General features: G+C 44.4%; 1 protein-coding gene across 4 annotated transcripts; it reads right to left on the bottom strand.

Annotated features, from left to right (window-relative positions):
• Positions 1-1,202: 1,202 nt before the first annotated feature.
• On the bottom strand, positions 1,203-22,055 carry LHX9 (LIM homeobox 9). 4 transcript variants are annotated; one of them, XM_034666985.1, is made up of 7 exons: positions 21,976-22,048; positions 21,658-21,723; positions 16,233-16,351; positions 14,038-14,240; positions 12,543-12,898; positions 6,495-6,697; positions 1,203-2,340 (listed from the first exon to the last, which is right to left on the bottom strand). In XM_034666985.1, exons 2-7 carry the CDS (start codon positions 21,683-21,685, stop codon positions 2,284-2,286), a joined length of 966 nt encoding a protein of 321 aa, XP_034522876.1. In that variant the 5' UTR covers positions 21,686-21,723; positions 21,976-22,048; the 3' UTR covers positions 1,203-2,283. The 4 variants fall into 4 exon arrangements, with proteins under 4 accessions (XP_034522876.1, XP_034522875.1, XP_034522874.1 ...); XM_034666983.1 differs by lacking the exon at positions 1,203-2,340 and adding an exon at positions 4,805-5,254 and having other exon boundaries at positions 21,976-22,055; XM_034666984.1 differs by lacking the exons at positions 21,658-21,723; positions 21,976-22,048 and having other exon boundaries at positions 16,233-16,981.
• Positions 22,056-22,323: the final 268 nt, after the last annotated feature.

Genomic DNA, 22,323 nt, shown 5'->3' with positions numbered 1-22,323 from the left:
ATGGAAAATGAGATGATAGGTGTATGTGGTTTATAAAATACTTTGACTTCAAAGAAAGGTTATTGTAAAAGAATGTGCTGTGGATTCTACAGGGGTTTTGTTAAATAAAGCTATCTATTTTTTAGGTGATGTTTTGGGTCCTTTATTATGGAATTTTATCCTTATTTGAGGTATGAAAAACCTACCTACTCTGTAAGCATTAAGGTGGCCACTCAACCAAAGCTGACAGATGCTAATTCTCCGTAAAGTTTTTTTTGCCCTAGATCAATTTGCCAGAAGTTAGACTAACCCAGGCATCTGGGAGGTAGAAATTTAGTACCTTGCTCCTGTCTAAGAAGTCCACATCCGTCTCTTCCATGCCCCAAAATAAGTGTGTGGTTGCCCAGACTGAAAAACCGCTGTACATCACGGGGAAGCATGACAGACCTTCCAACACTACATCGCATGCTTTTTTTCTCTTCCCACTCCCATAATGAGTGCTCCTTTCTTTTACTTTTCAAAAATGTGCCTGTTTCAAATTTGTATTATTTTTTTCAGATGTCTAATTGCAGTTATGTTCTTTCCCTCTTTGGTCTCCTCCCGCATTTCACATACCAGACAAATATTTAAAGGTCTGTAAAACCAGGCGAGACTCCAAAATATTTCTAACCGAAACTGCCATAGGTGACAGCACAGGGAAAGAAGGCAAAGCTGTAGGACAAGGATTTGAATAAACTGGGTGGAAATGTATTGGAAAATCTATTTAAGTTGCTATAGCCATGGATGAGGTTTCAATGAGGCATAAACATTCAAGTTACTGACAAAACCAACATGTTTCATGATCACTCAAAATAGTCTACTTGTCATGGTGCATTGCATTTTTTTTTAAGTAAGTTCTCTCTTTTTAAATTTTTTTCCCTTTTTTAGTATTCAGGAAGTGAAAGCATTTAAGAAAACATTCAAAATTCTGAGAATACATGTAAGTGAAATATTTAATGTCTGTCATTCATAAAAGTTACATCATTTACATAGGGTTCATTTGTATATAATAAAAATTTCATCATAATGAAAAATTTTCTGGAAAGTTATATGTTAATTTGTTTAACATATGCTTTGGATATACAGCTAAATAGGAATCGTTAAAAAATTCTTTCTTCAAATATTCCCTTTAACAATTAAAAAAAAAACCTCATTCCTAAATATTTGTTTTTCTTTCCACTTGCTCCTTTGTTTGTAATATCATATGTAATTTGAACTATACAAAGATTGGATCTTTTCATAGTTCAGGATATATTTGTATACTTCAATAAATTTGCTCATTGCATAGCAAACATGTAAACTTACAGAGGATCTATAAATTTTACCCTAACAATCTAAAAACATTGCCGAAATTTTATACAACGGTTTATTCTTAGGTTTATTTTTTGTTGTAATTTGTGTTTTCTTTGTTTTTTTTTAATTTTTTATACATGGGTCGATTGAATACAACAAATAAGAAGTCATGAAAAGTTAAAAACTAAGTAAGTCCTTTTATCCTAGACTACCAGAATTTCACCTTGGATTTTTTTTTTCCTAAGTATCACAAGTTGGAAATGTATCGTGCTGCCTCTTAAGACAGTGTTCAAAAGCAATTTCAACAGTGTGTATTTGACATAAAGTTAACTATGTTTGCATCAAATAAAATGTTTATTAATGAAAGCTATTTATCATACAAGAAACAGCAAAGATAAGTCATCATACAGAGACATATAGAAGTGACAGATGTAAAAGTGCATGCAGAGATTTCTGTTTAAAAAGGAAGGAATAAACAATAATACTAAAATTACTGGGTTTTGATCCTATACTCTCAAAGGAGCGATAGCTTTTCTTTGAATTTACAATTGGAAAATGCCATGAACAGATAGGACTAGTACACATTAGCAAGCAAGTGAAATGGATGTTTTTGGACTTTATTTTACAATTACTGTGCTTGACAAATGTGTGGGATTTTTTTTTAAGCAATAATAATTTTCTTCAAATATGGGGTGGGCAGATTACCGCCAGCCTGCTCTCTGGTTTATACACAGCTTATCTAATTTTGTTTTAAACCACATAACTTTAAGCCTCCATTTGTGTTAGACACCATAAAGAACAGAATTTTTGTTAACATTCAGTAAATGACATTTAAGTCTCTCTCTCTCTCTCTCTCTCTTTTTTTTTTTTTGGCTCAATAGATTTTAAAATGTATGATTATCATAACCTAATATTGTCTTTGTCTTCACTGCAGTGGATTTCCGATCAAACTTTTCCCCTTCTTTTAATACTTTAGGGAATTTTCAAACGTCGGGATGTTTGGCTGTAATGCCCCAAGATTTGTTCTCCCTGAAAAAAATCATAGTGACAATTTATTAACTACAGAGCAACTTGGCTTTTAGGGGTCTGCAATTTCTATTTTGATTTACAAATATCCATTTGTGCTCAATAGACCTAATATTAAATCTTAATCATAGTTAAGTTTCTTTTCATGCAATTACTTTATCTGCTAATTATCTTGTTTTTAATTCTAAAAATTAGGCGGAGTCAAATCAGTGGGGCATTACTTTTATTATAAGAAAATATATTTAAAGGTAATTCTAAGTTGAATTACATTGCATATGCAATGGTGTGTACATTTAAAATGAATCAGAAGTTTGGAAATCTGAAAACTATTTGTATGTTTGAATATTTAAAATTTTTTTGTATTACCACTTTAATAGTTTTTACATACAGATATTGGAAACACATTAGTACAATTAAGCCTTAAAAATAAAACTGATGGGAAATAAAACTCCTTAGATTCAAAATGGTTTATTCACACAAATTTAATAGGATATATCACAATTGTTTGGTCCATAAATATTTAGGGGAAATAGTTTCTATACAATGCATTTATCAATAAACAAAGAAACATGGACAATTTTGCTAGACCACTTACTGTACTATAAACACGAAGCTCAATATATAAGATTATTGAATTTATCAACTATATTTGAAAGAGTGCACAACTGCTTTCTATGACATGTTTGTCTCCTCTAACAGGATACACCATAAAAAGAGTTTCGGAAATAAGAGGTAAAACAGTACAAAACTAGTGAGGTGTCAAAAGGGCTTAAAACAGTTAATTTAACAAACAACACATATATCCTGATTTTTCACAAACTTACTTCCAAGTTATATCATAAGGCACATAGGAGAACTGAGTTATAATTAGTCTACTTAATAAAGTAGATCTATAGTACCATACATTGTTCTGTCAAAGAACAAAATTTATAAGTATCAATATTTTACCTGTAAAAGTGTATTAATAAGATCTCAGCCTTACCAAGGTTGTTTGGTCTGGTTAGTGGTAAATGCCCAAAATGTAATAGAAATATGAAAAGTCAAGATTTAAGCTCCATATAAGATGATAACCACACTTGCTAAATATATAATGGCAATCACACCTTTCTTCTGTTACAGTGTTAACTTATCTTCCACCATCTTTTTTTTTTAAAAAATAAGCTACTTTCTGTGCTAATTTTCTAAAGACCCTGAGCAAAAGTTACAATAATGCACTTTAATGTGGGCAGTGAACTGTCAATATGTAACCACACATTTATACAGCCAGAAGGACACCTTTAAAATCTATTAAATAGCCACTTTGACCACCGAAGGAGATTTAAGGGGTCCAAAAAGTGGAGAATATGTGCAAAGTTATTCTTAACAATCCACTAAAGCAAGACATATATCTTGACTTCTTTTTTATTTATTTATTTTTTTTAGGAAATCCACAATCTAATTGGTATTTAACTACAACAGAAGCATATAGATGAACATTCACCACTGCCCAGACCATTAAGATTTTAGCTTAAATTAAAAGAAAAAAAAAATGCTACTGTAAACTAGGAAATATATTCAGATCAGCATCCACAAGGCTTCTGAGTTTATTTACTTTAAGACTAATAACTTTCAATCTGTAACGTCAGAAAAGCTTTTTTTCTGACAAATATATCAACCTATGCCAAAGTAAAATAAAGCAAAACAAACCAAAGATTTCTTGTTGATATTTGTCTACTAAGGTTTTTTTTTTAAAACATTATTCATATAGAATGCCAGATACAATATCATGGTACAGCTGAAGCCAATTAATAGATCTATTAATTAAATTATACTGATTTTTTAACTTCTTAAAAAATTATATTTTGCTTATTTCCATTTTCCCTAGGAAAAAAATTAATTTAGAAAGAATGGTTTTACAACTATCATTTTTAGCTTTAGGTTAAAAGTATAGGATTTCAAACTCTACATGGAATTTTCATAGATACCCAGGGAGTTTAAGTATTTTTCAAATGTTAAAAAACAAATAACTAACAAATTTTGCTGGGATGTACATCCCCCCAAAAAAGGAAAAGTCACATCCTTGAAACAGATTTCCCACCTAATTAATCTTTAATATTTGGAGCTGCTGTAGATAATGGTTTTGTTTAATCATATTCCTCATTTGTAAGAAAAAAGAATGATCAAAACATTTTTTCAGTTTTAAAATTAAAAAAAAATGTGAAGTTTTCAAAATTCCATAAGTACCCATACAATCACAAGATTTAAAAAATAACTTTAATTATCTGATTCTTTATTAACCTAATCATTTAACTCGGAATATGATTATTTGCCCATCACCATACCACTTTTTTTTTCTTTGAGATTCTGGAAATAAGTAACATACAATTTTAAGAGGCACTTATTAGAATAATTCAAAAACTCCCCTTACCAACTGAAAGATCTAATTAAAAACAAAAACAAATAACACTTTGTAGACCAAAAAAAAAAAAAAAAAAAAAACCACTTTGTAAAGGAGACAATACTGTAAACTCATTTGCCAAGTGGCTGCAGATGCTACACACCAAGCTGTTGTTTTTATTTCCCAAATATCTTGTGGGTTAGAAAAAAAATCTTGTAAATAATAAAATAATAATTAGAATAATAAAAGAAGAGGAAGAATTAAAAAAAAAAAAAACCAATGTTAGAAAAGGTTCGTTAAGGTAGTTTGTGAGGGGCTTCCGGATTCGTGGCTGTCCATGTTAGAGGTCACGGATGTCACTACAGTGATAGTGGGATTGGTCAGGTCTGTTAAAGTGGTCGCAGTGCCGGGTGGAGTAAGAGCGCCGCTGTCTGCTGAGGGCGGGGCCGGAAGCGACGTGCCATCAGCTTTATCAACACCCCCATTCTCCTGCCGCAAAAGGTTCCTTCTGAATTTGGCTCGTGCGTTTTGGAACCAAACCTGCAAACCAATCCCAATTGATTTCTTTACCGATGTTTATTTTATACTTTTTTTTTCTCTCTTTCCTTTTTTTTCTTATCTTTTTTTTCTTGCTTTTCTTTCTTTCTTTTTTTGAATGTATGTTTTCTTTTTAAATATAATTGTTTATTTTTCTTGGGAGAGAAGGGGTTTTTTGTTGTTGTTGTTTGCAGGGGGCGGGTTTTGGCTTTCTTTTAGAACAGAGTAATTCAAGTAATGCTACAGATACTCTCTCAACTGCATATATCCCCCCAGCATTAACAAGTGCCACTTGGGACAATTGATGCTTAAGTGGAGATGCCATAGAAATGAAGGCACAGAGATAAAGGGGAAAAATATATCCTGATTCCTTAAATGTTTGTTATCTTTTGAGAATGGGGAGAGGCAGGATCACTGAAAGTTTCGCAAAGTAAGAATGACTTGTATGAAATGACCATCACTGAAACAGATTTCAAGCTATCCTTGAGTCTGACACGTGGTAAGTAGTCTTTTCATAGGAAAAACCCAGGGCCACAGACCCCAAGCAGCCAGAAACTGGTTTGCGGAATTTTAGTGTCTGCAATGTGTCACTGAAAAGTAGAAGAGGATCAGAGGTGACCCAGAGCAACCCACTATAATTTCATTGGTTGTATATTCTTACCATGATGAGTTCAGGAAAACAACTGGACAGCAGATCTAACTCCCAATGTTTAGTTTTGAAACATGGTTTACTAAAATGGGAAAATGCTTGCTACAATTGGTTGCTGAGACACTAACCCTAGTTGTGGCTCAGGAGTCGGGGGAGAAAAAGGGTCAATTTGCATTTGGAAGGTTATGGCCTGTGAGTGAGGCTGCCAAGAGTTGTCTGAAATACAAAAGCACCAGCAGGTTCCTCTTCAACTCTGCACTGAGCCTAGTGTGACTGGAACTCTCTAAAGCCACAACTTATACAAGTAACATCAGCCTCATTAGCAGAGCAGTGAGGCAAACTGCTGGCTTTGGTGGTCCCATCTCTCCACCTGTAGGGAGAAGGTAGCTAGATTTGAGAAGATCCTGGGTCTGTCTGTGGGCACCCTCCAGGAAGCCCCTGCAAAATTGCAGCCTACCCTCTAGGGAGATAACTATGATAAACTAATGAAAAGCAGTACAGGAAATATCTGTATTGCTCTGAACAGGGAAGAGAACTATTTTACTGGCAAGGGTAAGGGAGAGGTATACACAGCCAATGATGGAGGTTTCTTACCTGCAAAACTCTTTTGGTGAGGCCTGTTTTCTGAGCAAGCTGCTTGAGATCCTTGGCATCCGGGTTGTGGTTGATGGCAAAGTAGGATTTCATGGTCCGGAGCTGGTGGTGCTTGAAGGATGTTCTCATGCGCTTGGTCTTCTGCGAGGGTGGGTAAGGCTGCTGATCCCGGTCCAAGTGGTCAGCTTCATTCTCATTACAACCTGTTGCAGTAACAGTGAACAAACAAGTGCTTAGTGGAAAGTCAGATATTAGTTGCAGGGATGGCAGGCTGTATAATGCTGTGATAATAAAGCAACAGTGGGAAAGGCTGTCAACCCAATTATAAGCGGTATCTAGACAAAACAAAGAGGTTAATTGCCAAAGTCAGCAAAACCATTCTTTTAATACGGACACGACCAAAGTTTATATAAGAGAAAAGTATTAGATAAATCCTCTCTTTTGCATAATGGTTACTAGAAAGCTCAGGAAGAAAAATAATGAAAGAAACATCCGAGAGTGAAAAGGAAAAGCTCTAATGTATTTATGCATATCGGCAACTGCTCTTCCACAACACACACCGTTTTTAGAGATTCCATATTTTGGCTGTTTGTGAAAGGAGACATACTAACCGAAGGCACTGTTCCATCTGTGAGGGATATGCAAACAAGTAATTTCAGCTCTCTCAAATGTGAGAGTTTTTGAGAGCCCACCAACTAAGGAAGAATTTAAGTCAGTTCCAATTTTTAGCTTTTTCTGATATTCCTAGAGTCTTCCCAATCAGGAAAAAGGTAGAAAGTAGCTGGAGAAAAGGGAGAAGTTACAAAATAAGAATTTGTAGATTTCTTATGTAATCCTAAGAATATTATTTTTAAGGGTTTTAGGCTATATCTGGTTGACATTGGACAATTCCAGGAAGAAAATAGTTTTCCCCTGGAGTTATTTTAATAAATATTTCTGAAAGAGAATGAGCTCAGACTTCTCTTCACTCAGTTCATGCCTGAAGCGTTCCCCACAGCTCACAGTTCAGAGACACTGATGATGCTTATTTCTCAGCTCAGATCTTGGCCCTTTTTGCTATGGATGTGTGTGAGTGGGATTTGAGCTGTGCCCCCTGGCTGGCCTGGCAGAAAGAGGGTGACATCTCTCTCCTTGCAAAGCCCTGCTTATCATTGAGGGCAAAACAACCCAGCCTTTGAAACCAGCCTGAAAGTCATCATCCCCAGGATGTAAAGTGGCACATTTAAAAGGCCATTTCCAATAACATACTGGCTCTGCAAAGAAAATAGGATTACAAAATGAAAATATTTTGCTAAATATTGACTGATTCAGCCAACATTTCAACTTAAAGGACATTACTTCAGTTATTTATAGGATGCATTTCAGACCTGATCATCCTACATTTTAGTACATTATAATAGAATACCTAAAATCAACCTAATCTCATCACTTGGTGGGGAGCAGACAAAACCTGAATCTGAAAAAAGCAAGGCATTTCTTAATATTAGCTCTTCTGCTTGATAAAATATTATTTGTCTGCTATGCTCTGGTTAGAATTATGTTCTAAAACTTATTTTTCATAAGTCAGCATATACACAGAAACAGTAGTTTTGGTCATCAACCAAGAGGTCATTACATTTCATCACAAAATCCCTTTAACAAGCAATTCTCTCTAATGTAAGAGGACATTATATTAAGCATGAATTAATGTCTCCTTTGTTTATATTTCCATAAGATACATAAGTAGAGGGCACATTTGACAAAAGAGAAGATGAGTTCATTGAGGGAAAGATTATATAACATTCACCTTTGTGTCCCCTAAGTGGAGTACAGGGCCAGGACTCAAAAGCATTTCACCAAGATTTTGAATCTTTGTTCATCAATAAAATTGAATGACTGTTAATGAAATATCAAGTCAATGGATTCCAAGCTGAATATATACATACTAATGTTAAACATGGACTTCTTAAACTGCAGCGGAAGAGTAACATGTACTCAGAGATAAGAGAAAGAATGTACTTTACGTTTTATCCTATTTTAGCCCAGTGGGGATATGTGTGGTTCAAATATTCCACAGAATTGTACTTTCATATCCTCAAATGGATGAAACAGCATCTTATGACCTACTATAAAACTATACTTAACTCCAGTAAACTGAGCTATATTTCACAACCAGATTATAAATGTGCCCACAACAAAATGGTCAAAGAGGCACACCTCAGTCACTGGAGTTTTCTTCAAATACGATTTCATTCCTATCATATGTGAGCACCATGTAACTTTTCCTGAACAGCACATCAAATTGAATATTACACTTGGGATAGAAGACTTAACTTAGTGTTTAAATAATGCCCTTAGCCATTCCCCCACCCCACAATATTTTTTAGAGATGAGTATGATTCCTATCCTCACTATGTACTTCATTAGTCTTTAAAACGAAGTTTATGAAAACTAATTATAGAATAGTTTGATTAAATTGCTTTTCTGAATATGCATTCTATATTCATTATTGCTGATTAAAAACTCAGCAGATAACTTTAGTTCATTAAACACAATAATGGGACTTGTTTCCACATAGACTAAAACCCAGTGTATAAGGAGATTGTTAGCTCTTTATTAAACAGATATTACTGTGTGATTTTCCTGTGACAGTGTCATCATATTGTTCAACTTAAAAGAGCAATCTGTTTCTTCCACAGAGTAACTCAATGCATTATCCTAAATTGCTTGTGTTTAACTACAAATGCATTATATAAACTTGGAAGTGACTGTGTTTCCCCAGAGTCTACTTCTAAAGCTGTATGTGTTTTCCCCCCTGAATTATGAGATGAAATGATAACGCTCTTAAAACTGCTTTAACCATACACCTCTAAGTACATATCTGGCATTATAAAGGCAGTGAGACGATCTAAATATTTTCTTTTCCATTCACTTATGAAGTGGTCATCTAGAGTAAAGTGAGTTTCTGTTCTGAAGGTGTGTAACCTTCTGAGAACTAACTGATCCCTGGGAGACCACTAGGGGTCAGTGCCAGGCTAATTTAACAACCATCAAGAGTTTTTGAAGTTTGGAATCGAAAACATAAGGAAGGGAGATTTTTTAAACTAGCAAAAATGTAGTCTCTCCATTAATGCTAAGTTATCCAAATGAGAGCTGCCTATCCTAGATTAAATCTTCTTCTCACCTGTGGAGGGCTACATTTCAATCCAGCATTCCAAATAAACTATGTCTCTTCTAAAATATCTGTCTGGTATCTGCACAAGGAGGTATAAATTAGGAATATTCTCATTAAAAGGCATTTGCCAGATATCAAGCACTAAGTGATCTTTACCAAGTTTCACATCTTCTGTGGATGTCTTTGAATCCTAACATTTTCTGTATATGTTTTTAAAAATATACGAACATATAAATTATCTTAGTTTAGTGTTAGTGTTACTCTTTCTGAGACTAGTTTACATTTAAGCAGAGATGGCAATGTAAGATCCAGAAAAAGCTAAAATTATGAGTTAAAACTCTGGGTGCATTTTATTTTCTACCGTTTAACATGTTTTAAATTTGCTGAAGCTTATCTTTTGCTAGTTTTGTAACAAACTGACATTAGATTCATAAACATTTTTTTATAGCAGGGTTGATTTCTGTTCATATACAACCCAATTTCTTGAGCTTATTTTCATTTGATTTTAAAGAAGTATATACTATTCATTTGTATCTCTAGGAAAAGTCTGGAAAGGATGGGGTGGATGCTAATTAAGGGGCACCCAGTCTGGGGTGGTGTGGTGTACAAACTCAGGATAGGGAGGCCTCAGCAACCCTTTCCCCCTGCGTGAGCAAAACAGCATCACCTTTCTCAATAAACCTTGCAGCAGCACTAATTTGCAAACTAAAGACTAAGTGGAAGGAGATGTTCTTTTCTCTTTTTTTTTAAGAAATAAATGTACACGCTCTAGAAGTAGGGGATACTAAATACTGTTCTTAAATCTTCCCGGATCTTTCTAACATAAAGTAAGACCCAAGACAAAATCAAATTTAGCTAGTTAGATTAAATAAGCATTTAAGCACGAAAACTAGGATCGCTGCCGCGTGGATAGAAATCACCCTTCTGCACACTTTCTCGGGGCTGAGGGATTCCCTCTCTCCAAAGGACTCGCTCGTTATGGGGGTCTCGGCCTCTTGGTCTCTGTCTCTGTCTCTCTCTAATTAGGGCATTAGGGCCTTGGTGAGTGGCTCGAGATTCCGATGTCATCTTCTATTAATAAAGAACAATTAGTGCCCTGCCTGTCCTGCTTCGGGGACCTCGCATCAAAGGAGATGAAATGAGCGCGCTGGGCAAAGTGGCCCCGAACCAAAAGCCCCTGCGGAAGCGCAGCAGGGGCGAGCGCGAGGCCGCGACCCGCAGCCGGGGGTTGGCAAAACCCGGGGCTGCGCCCGCTGCCCTCCCATGAACCGGCCCGGGTGGGGTCTGTAGCGAGCCAGCCGGCGCTTCTCCCTTGGTCTAGCGACCCTGGCATGAACCCTCGAGGGACAAGTGCAGCGGCGCTGAGCAACCTGGTCCCTAATCTCCGTGGGACGCTGCCCGCCGCGCTGACCCGGACGGGATTCCTTCTCCTCAGTTAAATCAGCCGACAACCCCAGGAGGAAGCCAAGCAGAAGGCTGGGGAGAGCCCGCTCTTCCAGAGAGGCTTTCCCTAAAAACTCCGGCTCCGGCTCGGCTCGGAGCAGGATTATTCCAAATGGTTCACACTGGCTATATGACCGTGGATAAATCACTTATTCGACTGGATTACTTCCTTTACCATTGAGCCACAATGGGTCAGGCACCGTACCAGGCAGTGGGGACTGCAAGACAAAAACCAGCAAGGTCTGTGTTCTTAGATGTCCATGCTTTAGCTGGTATCTGAGTGCTCATGGTGTCAGAGTGGGGTTGCCACAGTGAGGTCCTCAAGGTCCCTTCCAATAGAATGGACTTCCTAGCCTGAGTCCCCTGCCTCTAAGATTGCCATCCAGGGCTGGGCCCAGCAAGGGAAACCAGTCCTTAGTTGCCCAAGAGTTAGCCTGGGGCTTTCCAGGCCCCTTTTCCCAGTGTCTGGAACTCTAAAGAAGAGCTTCCTTCCTGCATGGAGGAAGATAGGATCTGCAATGTCCACCTCCATCCTCACCTGGGGGATGGAGAGCCCGGCATACTACCAACCATGGGAAAGTGGTGAATGAGAGAGATTGATAAATGATAGGTGTCCCCCAAAGCAAGGAAGAACGTGTGCTCTCAGGCCTGTTGCCTGCATTTTGTTTTTAATTAAGAGAAAAGGCCGGTGGAGGACAGAAGAGCAGCCTGTCTCACCACTAAGCCTCCTCAGTGGGCCTAACCTGGAGCTTCTTTCATTTTTCCAAGGGGTCTGGAGGTCCGGATGGTTTATCATACAGGGAGTGAGCTGGTTGGATGAGTACCCTGACCTACCGAAGGGGCAGGTCAGCTCAGCTATGGAGAGTGATTCCCACCCCTACAGCTGCTTTTCACCAAGATCAGGGATTTGGTTTTCAACACTCTTGCCAACTGTGTTCCTGATTAACTCTGGGCTGGTGACCACAGCCTCTGCCCCCTCTAGACAGACTGGAGTTGGGCTCTGAAGATTTTTTTTTTCAGTATATAGGAAAACCTCCTCCAGGATCTATAATTTGGCTTCCACGCAGGAATTGCCCTGGGGCTGTTTTGCTCCAACTGGGAGCCAGAAACTAATGGGCTCATTAACTAATGGGCAACAAGGATTTGGCTCTGCCTGTTTGGGGGAAGTCATTGCAGCCCCATGGTCATGAATGTGTTTTTTGCCACAACCTAAATAAAGGTCTTTCTCTTCCCTCTCCCTTTCTCCTTCTATCCCCCTCTCCTTCTCTCTCTTTTCTCCTTCTCTCCCTCTTTCCCCTTCTTCTGAGTGAAAGGGAGTTGTACTGAGGAAAGAGGCATGTTAAGCAAAACCCCCTCTTGCCACCAGATCTTGAATGGGAAAGGAGCTCTATGGAATCCTCAGGAAGCCAGGCCAGGGCTGGAGGGGGGAGGAGGGAGTAGTAAGGGCCCACCTGAGTTGTAATTGACGATGTCTACTCCCAGCGCTGGGCTCTTCCGCTTCCGGGGCCGCCCTTTCTGCACGGTGCCAGTGCCATTGAAGTAAGGCAGGGCCAAGCCTCCGCTCTTGGCTGCCAGCTCGGTGTAGCTCAACTGCGGTGGATACTCCCCTTGCAAGAGGGTCTCGAAGTGGGCGCGGCAGTACACCAGGCTGTCCTTCATGCCAAAATGGTCGCCTGTGGTCAGGGTCTTGTTGCAAGTGGAGCAGGTGAAACAGCTCAGGTGGTAGACAGAGTCTCGGGCACGCATGACCATCTCAGAGGCGGAGATGCCAAGGTGGCAGCGGGCACATCTCTGCACAGAGAACCTTCTGGAAAAAAAAAAGTCATGTCAGGGCGCTGGGTGAGGCAAAGGCAGGACCATCTCCCACCCGTGACACCTGGGGTTTGGTCTGCAGTGGTCCTAGACTGACACCTACGAGGTCTCCGGGAGAAGAGGACACGGGTCCATTTGGTCATTAATTTTATTTGCTTATTGACCTGTTCTGGTGAAGCAGGAAAAGAACTCTTACATTAAAATGAGAAGAATAGGGTAACATCTTAGTTTCCTTCTCTGTAAAGTTAAGATTTAAAAAAAAAAAACCAAAAAAAAAAAAAAAGAAAGAAAAAAAGTCCAACAACCAAACAAACCCGCACTAATTCAAACGCTATGTAAAGAATGTTAAATTGCGATGCCAAGGGAAAGGGTTTTATCCGTTACAAAACATTCTATGAAGGGTGGTGGTATTATTATTTATGGATGTGTGAGTGTGCGTGAAAGCACTCATAAGCTTTTACAGGAGAAATCTAATTCTTTTTTAATCACCTCTCTCCCTTTGGTTGAGAGCAGAGCTAGGTCGCTCGCACATAGTTCTCTTTCCCACTCCAGAAAAAATAACTGGGAAGCATCAAAAAACATCCCTGGAGTTTACTCTCCAGGCTAGCCGGCACAGTTCTAACTAGCAGTAAATGGAACTCAGAACTGAGTGGCTTGGGTTTCACCAACGGCAATTCTTTCCACGGTCATTTACGTGGTCTCCCGCCACCCTCGCGAAAACCTAACACCAGGTTCCGGCTCCCCGGGCCATCAGTTCAGTTCCAAGGTGCGGGTCTCGCCCAGTTCGTAGTAAACGGAAGAAAAGAAAAAAATACCCGCTTTAGTCTCGGTAGACAGACACATATTCATTCACTATTTCAAGATCTCTTCAGATTCCCTCTACTGAGCTGTGAAGTGTCGGTAGTGGGTGATATTCACCGGTAGCTCCTGACCTTGGATGTTCCTCCCACCCATCCTCACCGCCCTTCGTGGGGGTGGCGCAGCTTGAAGGCGTATGCAGTGGACTTCCCCGGTCTCGGGATTGCTAACCGTACCCCGAAGGGGCGAAAGGTGGGAGACAGAGAGGAAGCTCCCGGGCTCGGGCAGGTGGCCCGGCCAGGTGTACCGGGGTGTAAGGGATAGGGGCGGGAATACCTGTAGTAATCCTCCTTGCAGTAAATGCTACCGTCCTTGGCGAAGCAGGTGAGCTCGGACTCCAGGGCCAGCTTACATTCACAGCACTTCAGGCACCTCAGGTGCCACTGTTTGTCCACAGCCAGCAGGTAGTACCTGTCCGAGATCTTGCCCCCGCAGCCGGCGCACAGAGCAGGCTTCTCGGGGCTAAGCGGGGGCATGCCCTGCAAGGCAAGCACATCGCACCGCTGAGGACGGAGCGCGGTGGGGACGCACAACGCGGAGTTTCCTCCCGGCAGCGGGAGTTCCAGTCGTTCCGCGAGCATGGCAAGGGTCAGGGGCCACAGCACAAAGACAAACGTCGGGAAAAAGTTAGCGATTTTTCCTTTTGCGACTCACTCCCTTTCTGCAGTGCTTGCCTGAACCCTGCGTTCGCATTCTCCCGGGGCTATTAACCTGAAGACAGGCTGGCCATCCCCACCCTCTTTTAAAACCTTAAAGACATGCCGTCCACTCGATCCTCTTTTAAAAATGCTAGGAGAGCATCAAGTATAGTTTGGCGGATGCTTCCAAACTCGAATATACATGCTAAAAACTGTGGCTTTCAACGCACACAAAACGACGGAAATTTTTACTGGGGAAGGGAAAGGAGAGTTGAACGAACACAGGATTGTTTTGAAACCATTCCATTTCTCTTATTTCTTACGGGCAGCGTTAAATTAAAAGGAAGGAAGAGATTATGATACCTGTACTCCTAATTTGTTCGACATTGTTTTGACGGGGGTATATTTGGCTGTTTTCTGATTTTCACGGATATTGGTCCTCTCCCTAGTAAGGGTATAAAAGTGCCTGTTCCCAGGAAGAGTCCGTTGTCCAGCCCCTCTGCACAGACCCCCTTTCCCTCGCATTAACATACCCAGGAGACCTGTGTCCTGAAAATCTGTTTAGTGCCCTAGTTCAGCTTTCCGCCGGCTTACCCATCGACCCAGCTGAAGATGAGGAAACCTCACTGTGACGAGCCCAAACCGGCCACGAAATTCGGGTTTGGGTTGCTTTTTAGTTTTAAACAGGATAGCCCCAACAAGGAAAAAGAAAAAGAAGAAAGTAACCACTAGTCTTTTCCCTGGAGACTAGCAGAAATCTGTTGCACTCCCCCACAAAACTTTGGCGGGCCTTGAAAACTGAAGTTTCTTCCTTTTACGCAGACCTGGGGCCCTCCACGCCATATCATGTTGCGAATGTGGAAACATCCACCAACTCGGCTACTTGGTGGGACCCAAAACACCACTGACCCGCCGGGGCAGTCTACGGGGTGGGTTTGAGCTACGATGCCCGGTGTGATGCCGAAGGATGTACACAGCTCTGTTTGGCCGAAATCATTTCCGGAGACTTCTGTAGTTTTTCCCCCTCCGGCTTGTAAGTGGGAAAGGGAAGCACAGAGATTATTAATTGGTTTTCTTTATTAATTGGACGTGACTTTTATTAATATGAATAGTAGTAACAGTGGTAGTTTGATTACATCGTTTAAGGCTTAGAAGTTCTCGCACGTAGGCTAGGTGCCCCGCTTCTCCGGATTTTTATTAGATTTCCCCCTGCACGTTACACCCGCCCGGCCCGGAAGCTGAACGCGGTCCTGTTTCGCTAGAGGGGCCAGGCAGGACAGCCCGAGACCCCGAAAATCGCTGGGTTAGGCAGTGCCGAGCTCCGAGCGTCCCGAGAACTGAAGGTGGCCCAGTCGAGTCTGAGTCCTCTCCAAAGATCCCGTCATCACACCCAGAGACTAGAGCCACCTGGGCTCCCGCTTGGCCGGGACGCCACGGCCGCGCGCGCCACCCGCGCATTGCCCGCACCCAGCTCGCCCTCCCTGCTGCGATCCTCGCCGGGGAGGCGCCCGGAGTCACGGGGACCGGAGACCCGAGTTTGAGGTCTGCAGAAGGGGCATCCCCATCCTCTCACTCCCAGCCCTCCCTGCTCTGCCGGGAACAGCTGCGGCAGAGAGTCGCGAGCTCAGGGTCTCTGTTGCGGAGACATTTCAAGACAGAAAGGGAGTTTTGTTAGCCCGGCAGGCAGTCGGACCGGAGAAAACCCACCCACCAGCCCAGAACGGACGTCCCTAGGACCCTCCATCCTCAACTCGGCCAGCCAGGGAATGGAGGCTCAGCTTCGCAGAGCGCGCCGGGGCGCCAGGCTACCGCCGCGGAGGGGCCGGTCCTTACCGCGTCGCGGCCGTTGAGCTGAGCGCCTTTGGCCAGGCGGGCCTCGGTCTTAGATCGGCGCTCCATCTCCTCCATGATGCCTTGGATGTGGCCTCCGGAGATCCCATGGAAGAGCATGGCTGGGGGACGGAAAGGACACGAGTTGTCTTCTGCTCGGCACCCCACTATTTCCATATACACACGCCCGCGGCTCTCAGCTCATCCGAATGAAGGAGCAGAAGGGACGGCAGAGATCTGTGTTTTGGAGGAGCGCAGAGACGCTCGGGGACGGAGGACAAGAGGAAGAGAAGGAAGAAGAAAGAGACAGACAGAGTGGAAATTGGTCTGCTTGGAAAAGAAAAAGAAAAAGAAGGGGGGAAACCCCAGAGGCTCCCTGAAGATGTGCAGAAAACAAACAAACGGGCGGAGGGGAAAGGAGACGAAGAAGGCGAATCTTACTGAGAGATCGAGTTACTAATGGGAAACAACTGCAGCGGGGAGGGGGGGGGAGGAAAACAAAATCTGGTGAAGAAAGAAAATAGTTTTGAACACAAAGAAAGAAAAAGAAGTGCTATTTTCAGCGGTCCCTGGCTGCTTGCAAGTTCCCAGTGCCTGTAGGTTGGGTTGGGGACTGCTCCTGCCGTAGCTGTGTCCAATTTGTTAAGAGACTAAAGCCAGCCCATTTTTGATAATTTAGTAGGAGGAGTTCTCTCCCTGGAGCTGCCACGGATTTTTATTCAGACAACAAAGACCTGTCATACTCCTCTCAACCCCCTGGTGATGGGCAAGCAGGGACAAACATTACAAAAGGGAGGGGGCTGGAGGGGGGGATTAGTAGGAGGGGGCATTTATTTCCCCCCAACACACACACACACACACACACACACACACACACACACACACACCCTTCCAAGAGTTCTCAGTACATGTTTTAAAGGGGGAAAGGAGCCCTTATTGTCCCCGCCCTGGTGCAGGAGGCAGAAAATGGGCCCATTTGGTCCAAGTTCAAGATCAGACCCCAGGTCAAGGCATACAGGATGTCAGCTCCAAACTTTGGGTATCCTCCTTGTGGACTTTATGATCCCTAACTTACAGGGGACCCCAAATAAGCAAATGTTAAACAGATATTCCTCCCTTCTCCTCTTCCTCAACTCACTTTTCAAAAGCAGGTTGCCTCACCTCCCCTAGAGGCCCTCCATCCTACCAGGGCCTGGAACATCACCCAAAGTGAAAAACAGGCTATGAGAATCTAAGATCCTGAAGTTTACTTTTGGCATAAAGGTTTTGTTTGAAAAATGAATGTGGAGGACTGGCCATGGACTTGTGGGGGGGGGAGTACTCAACTGAACCGTGATACGGGGTGAGGTATTCTCTCACCCAATTCAGGTTTGAAGGTAAACTGTTGGTGATTCTAGTGTCCCACTTGGAACTTCTCAATGTGGGCAGCAAGTGGAGGACCCCTCCAGGACTAGGTGCACGCCCAACTGCATGCTGTTTCCACCGCGCTGGCAGGGCAGGGGACTTGTAAAACTGGATGCACCGCACATTCAGGAGGATGTGAAAGGGGCTCCTCGCTGTGGAGGAGGGAAGGTGGGAGCTGACACGTAGAATGGCAGACCTGCACCTCACAAGAGGTGGGATTGTTCTGTCTCCCTCTGTTTCCGCTAGCGGTGGCCCCTCCTTGGCCCTATTAAAAAGTGTCCACAATACTCTGATATTGTCGATTCATTTAAACCACCAGAAGCCCCCTAGGGGCTCAAAGCATAGAGCAGCAGCAGGAACCAACCCAGGTTTAACCAGAGAAAGAAGGAAGCCAGGGCTGCTCTCCCCTTCTTTCCTTCCTCCTGCCTGCCTTTTTCCCACCACTCCCCATCATCGGCTTTCCCAGGAATGGCTTATGTCTTGACACATCCCGGATACCTCAGAGGAGTACCCTGGTGGCAGACTTGCTTCCCTCTAGGGGAACAGTGGTCAAATCTGTAAAGATGAAGGGAGAGAGGGAGGAAGAGAAAGAGAAGGGAAGGATGAAGGAAGATAAAAGGGGAAGGGAAGAAATAAGAGAATGAGAAGGTAAGAAAGGAAGGGGGAGGAAGGAAGGAAGGAAGGAAGGAAGGAAGGAAGGAAGGAAGGAAGGAAGGAAAGGCAGACAAGAATGGAGGGAGGAAGGGAACTACTTGTGCAGCAGTCCGACTTCCTGTCCCAAAGCATCGCCTTCTGAAGCTGCTGGAGTCACCTCTTCCATGAAACCCAAGACTCCACTGCTTCCCCTTGCTCTTTTCTCAGGGTCAAAAATAATGTTATTTGCAGACTGGATGCTGTTACAGTCCTCCGGGTGCCAGAATACAGCTCATAAAACACAATTTCACACAAAAATGAAGCCAATCAAGTGAACTAAGCTGGAGACCTCCCCCCCCCACTTTGGCAGCCCTACCGGACAGCAGGGCTGCTATTTACTGTAAGTAATGTAATTAGCCCCTTTGGATGGAAATCAGTGAGCTTTTCAAACCCACGTGCACAAACGAAGGGCTCCAAGGAGGGGCTGGGAGCAGCAACTCTTTCAGAGACAGCAGGTCCTCTCACAAAGGGGCAGATTGCCTTCCCACAAGCCAGCAGCTAAATGGACTCAGACCCCAAGGAGGAGGAGGGGGGGGTCTCTGCGAAGAAAATCAGTCAGTTAACCCAAGGACGCTCCAAGGAAAAACCAAATTTGGGACCTCAATCCAGGAACCTGTTTTGTCTAATTTCTGGACTAAACTACTGCTCTCCCCCCATCGCCGACCTACCAAATGGGGGTGTTGGAATTAGGTTTGGCTGTTGTTGAATTTTGGTCCTGCTCGGCAAAAACAACAAGGAACCCAAGAACCCAACCCTGTTCTTGCAAGAGATGAACTTTGGAGACTTAATGAAGTGAAAGTTTAAAAAACAATTCCAGGAAAAAGCCAGAGTTCTGTGAAGTCTCCAAGGAAGCCAATCACAGAAGTCCTGTAAACCATCTTTCATCCATTCATTCGTCTGTTCCACAAATATTTGTTAATCATCTATCAGGTACAGGCAGAGCAGAGCACCTTCTACAGTGAGCTTTGGGGTTGGATCTCAACTATGCCTGCTTTTTCTTATAAAACTCAGGTTATGGGGCGCCTGGGTGGCTCAGTTTTTAAGCGTCTGCCTTTGGCTCAGGGCGTGATCCCGGAGTCCTGGGATCGAGACCCACATCAGATTCATCCACTGGGAGCCTGCTTCTTCCTCTTCTGCTCCCCCTGCCTGTGTTCCCTCTCTCACTGGCTGTCTCTATCTGTCAAATAAATAAATAAAATCTTTTTAAAAAAAAACCCTCAGGTTATAAGTTCCTGCACCCGGTGCGTGTTGCTACTTCCCATAAAGAAGTGTACTGCCAGGAGTCTTCCTTCTCAGCCAATGCAGGAAGTTTGCAGAAAGCTAGGGGTGGGGGGAGGGGGTGCTGCTGGAGTTTGGGAAGTCCTTTTTAGTTCTGCAGAAATTGCTCCACACCTACCCAGCTCTGCCTCCTCTCATGGTTCCTTAAAGAGGATGCCCATGGTGGGGAAGAGATTCCCCAAGAATTGGATGTGTGATCTGGGGTATCCTTTTTGTCTTGGAGCCCCAGAAGATTACCTAAGAGGGCCCCCCTCACTACCTCTTACTCATTAAGGGCAGTAAGTACTTTAAGGAGAGCATCTTTGTAGCTCTGACTTCTTTCACCTCTGGAGAAGAAGACTGGAGCCTGGTGTCCCTCAGAATAGCCCGGAGTGCTCTTTAAAAGTTGGAGTGCTCCCTGATTCATTTCCTGGGGCTCTGCCTCTCTAAATGGGACAGGTGCAAGAGGCTGTTCCCTGCCTGTGGCCCATAATAGGGTCTCAACTCTCCTCCCTGAATGCAAAGCTCTATTCGGAGCAGTGGCCAGTAGCAACCCTGGCCAGTAGCAACCCTCCTCACAATTGGGCACACACAGTCCATTCTCTTCTTTGCTCTGCGATCCATCCATCTGGCTACTGTTGCCGCTTTCAGAAAAGCAGGCGGTTGGTCTCTAGCAGGGCAGAGCAGTAGGGGATTGATGGTTCAAGGTCCTGGAATCTCCAGGAAGACGGCAAGTTTGTCCCAGGCTCTGGCCCAGAAAAACTCCTGAGAGGGGAAATAAAGGGAATGCATAGCTTTACCCAGGGAGCAGTAGAAGCTTTAGGATCCAGAGAGGGAAATAACCCAGCAGACCCATCTCTTGAGAGCCTTGGCAACTTAAGTTCTCTTTATATGTGACTTTTGGAAGCCAAGATCCTGTACCCCCGGTTTGCCATTCAAAGGGCAGAGGTCACATTTCCTCCTGACCCTGAAAACTGGTTGGGGAGCCCCCTTGGTCTGAAAGGTGCAGCTCTTGAAGCAGTGTCTGGCTTTTGGCACTGTCGTGAGCACCCCAGGGCCAGGGGAAGTCGACGTCCTCTGGGGCTGGGAACCATGCGCTCAGTCCCGGTTTCCCCGGCTGCGGTGGGCAGGAGGTGAGCGGATGGCCCGCGCCACCAGGCCTTTCTCTAGTCGGTGGGCATAGAGAATCTCTATGTTCAAACAGGTCCAGACTGGCACTGCCGCACTGGCGCATCTCTGATTTAGTCCTGCTGGGAGGGCCTCCCTTCAGACAGATTGTAGCGAGTCGAGCGGAGCTGGGGTCGGGGGAGCCCAGCTGCGCGCCGCTTGCGCCCCAGGGCCCTACCCTTCCGCGCTCTGACCCACGCACATCCTCTGTACCCCCAAAGCCACCCGACCGTCGCTTGCTCCTTTCAAATCTCTGTCCTCCGTGGTCCCTCGCTTCTTCTCCCGAGGGGCGGTTGCCACAGCCGAAATCCGAAGCCCCTTTACCTGACATTTGCTGCGCGGTGGGCCCTCAGCCGCCCGAGGAATAAAGGGAGACGTCCCGCACAGCGTCCTCTGAGGTCGCGCGCAGGAACGGCTGCGCGGGCTTTGCATTGAACAAAAAACGCGGGGGAAGCCAGTTTCCAGTTAAGCCCTACACAGGTGAGAAACGGTATCAGCCCTGCCCCCCACCATCCCTTCCAGTGGGGAGACGCCCCCAGCAGCACCACGGAGGATCGAGGGCGCGTCCCTCACGCTGCTGACAACTCGAGGCTCATCTGCACCGTGACCTCCACCTCCCCCTCTCCATCCGCAAAAAAGTCAAAGACGTTCGAGAGAAAGGCAAAAGGAGGGAAACGAGCTTTCAGGAATCCTGGCAGGAGACTGAACGAGACTGCATTTTAGAGCCTTCGAAGCGCGGTTTAATTTCTAACACACACACACACACACACACACACACACACACTCCTCTTTCTTTCACCCAATGAAGACGCGCACACGCGTGTGCGCACACACACACACCCCAATGTGCACACCAGCCCAAGAAAAAGGGCAGAGGAAAGGAGAAGGAACCTAGCGTATAACTCACCTGCCTCCAGAGTGGTGCCGTTCAACATTCTTAGAGCAAAAGGAGTTGATCACGCCGTAATGGTGGCTGCACCCGCAAAGAAAAGCCGCGCGTCAGCGAGGCGGTGCGGCCCGGGCCCCCCCCCCCCGGCGCCTCCTACCACCCCGCTGGGGCTCGTCGGAACTGCTCCTCACGCCGCGACCTCGGGCGCTGGGCCGCTTCGAATGAAGCCCGGTCTGCCTCCGCTAGTGCCCGAGACGCTCCCGGGGTGCCCGGCCGTCCGGGCGCACGCCCAGGCCAGAAAACCGCTCCGACGAGACAACCCCCGTGGGATCTTACCTTGAGATCCAGACGTTTCCCCCAAGAACCAGGTCCTCAGGGAGGGAGGGCGGGAGGAGGCGGCCAGAGGTGCGGGCTGATCCCCAGGTCTTGCCGAGGGTTCCTCTGTTAATCCAAATAAATAAACCGTTGGATGGAAATCAATCTCTCTCGCGCGCGCGCTCTCTCTTTCTCAGAATTGACCCGAATCCCTCACCTCTGACCCGCAGCTCCTTCCACCTGTCTTTTATTTTCAGTTTATGCTTCCAAATCGGGAGGAGGAGGAAGGGTTGGGCAGAGGGCACAGACGCGGGCTGGTGCGCGGAGACGCGCTCTGAGGCTGCGTTCAGTCCTTCCAGCCTCTCAATA

This window comes from Ailuropoda melanoleuca, chromosome 8, assembly GCF_002007445.2.
Source record: "Ailuropoda melanoleuca isolate Jingjing chromosome 8, ASM200744v2, whole genome shotgun sequence".
Classification (NCBI taxonomy): Eukaryota; Metazoa; Chordata; class Mammalia; order Carnivora; family Ursidae; genus Ailuropoda; species Ailuropoda melanoleuca.
This window is presented reverse-complemented; position numbering and strand designations above follow the sequence as displayed.

Bases quoted from the DNA above. Each gene is read 5' to 3' on its own strand.
- LHX9 (XM_034666982.1), bottom strand. From the start codon at position 16,406: ATGGAAATAGTGGGGTGCCGAGCAGAAGACAACTCGTGTCCTTTCCGT. The intron at 14,241-16,232 runs GTAAGGACCGGC...CTTGCCTTGCAG, and splicing joins AGCTCAACGGCCGCGACGCG to GGCATGCCCCCGCTTAGCCC. The intron at 5,255-6,494 runs GTAAGAAACCTC...ATTGGTTTGCAG, and splicing joins TCACCAAAAGAGTTTTGCAG to GTTTGGTTCCAAAACGCACG.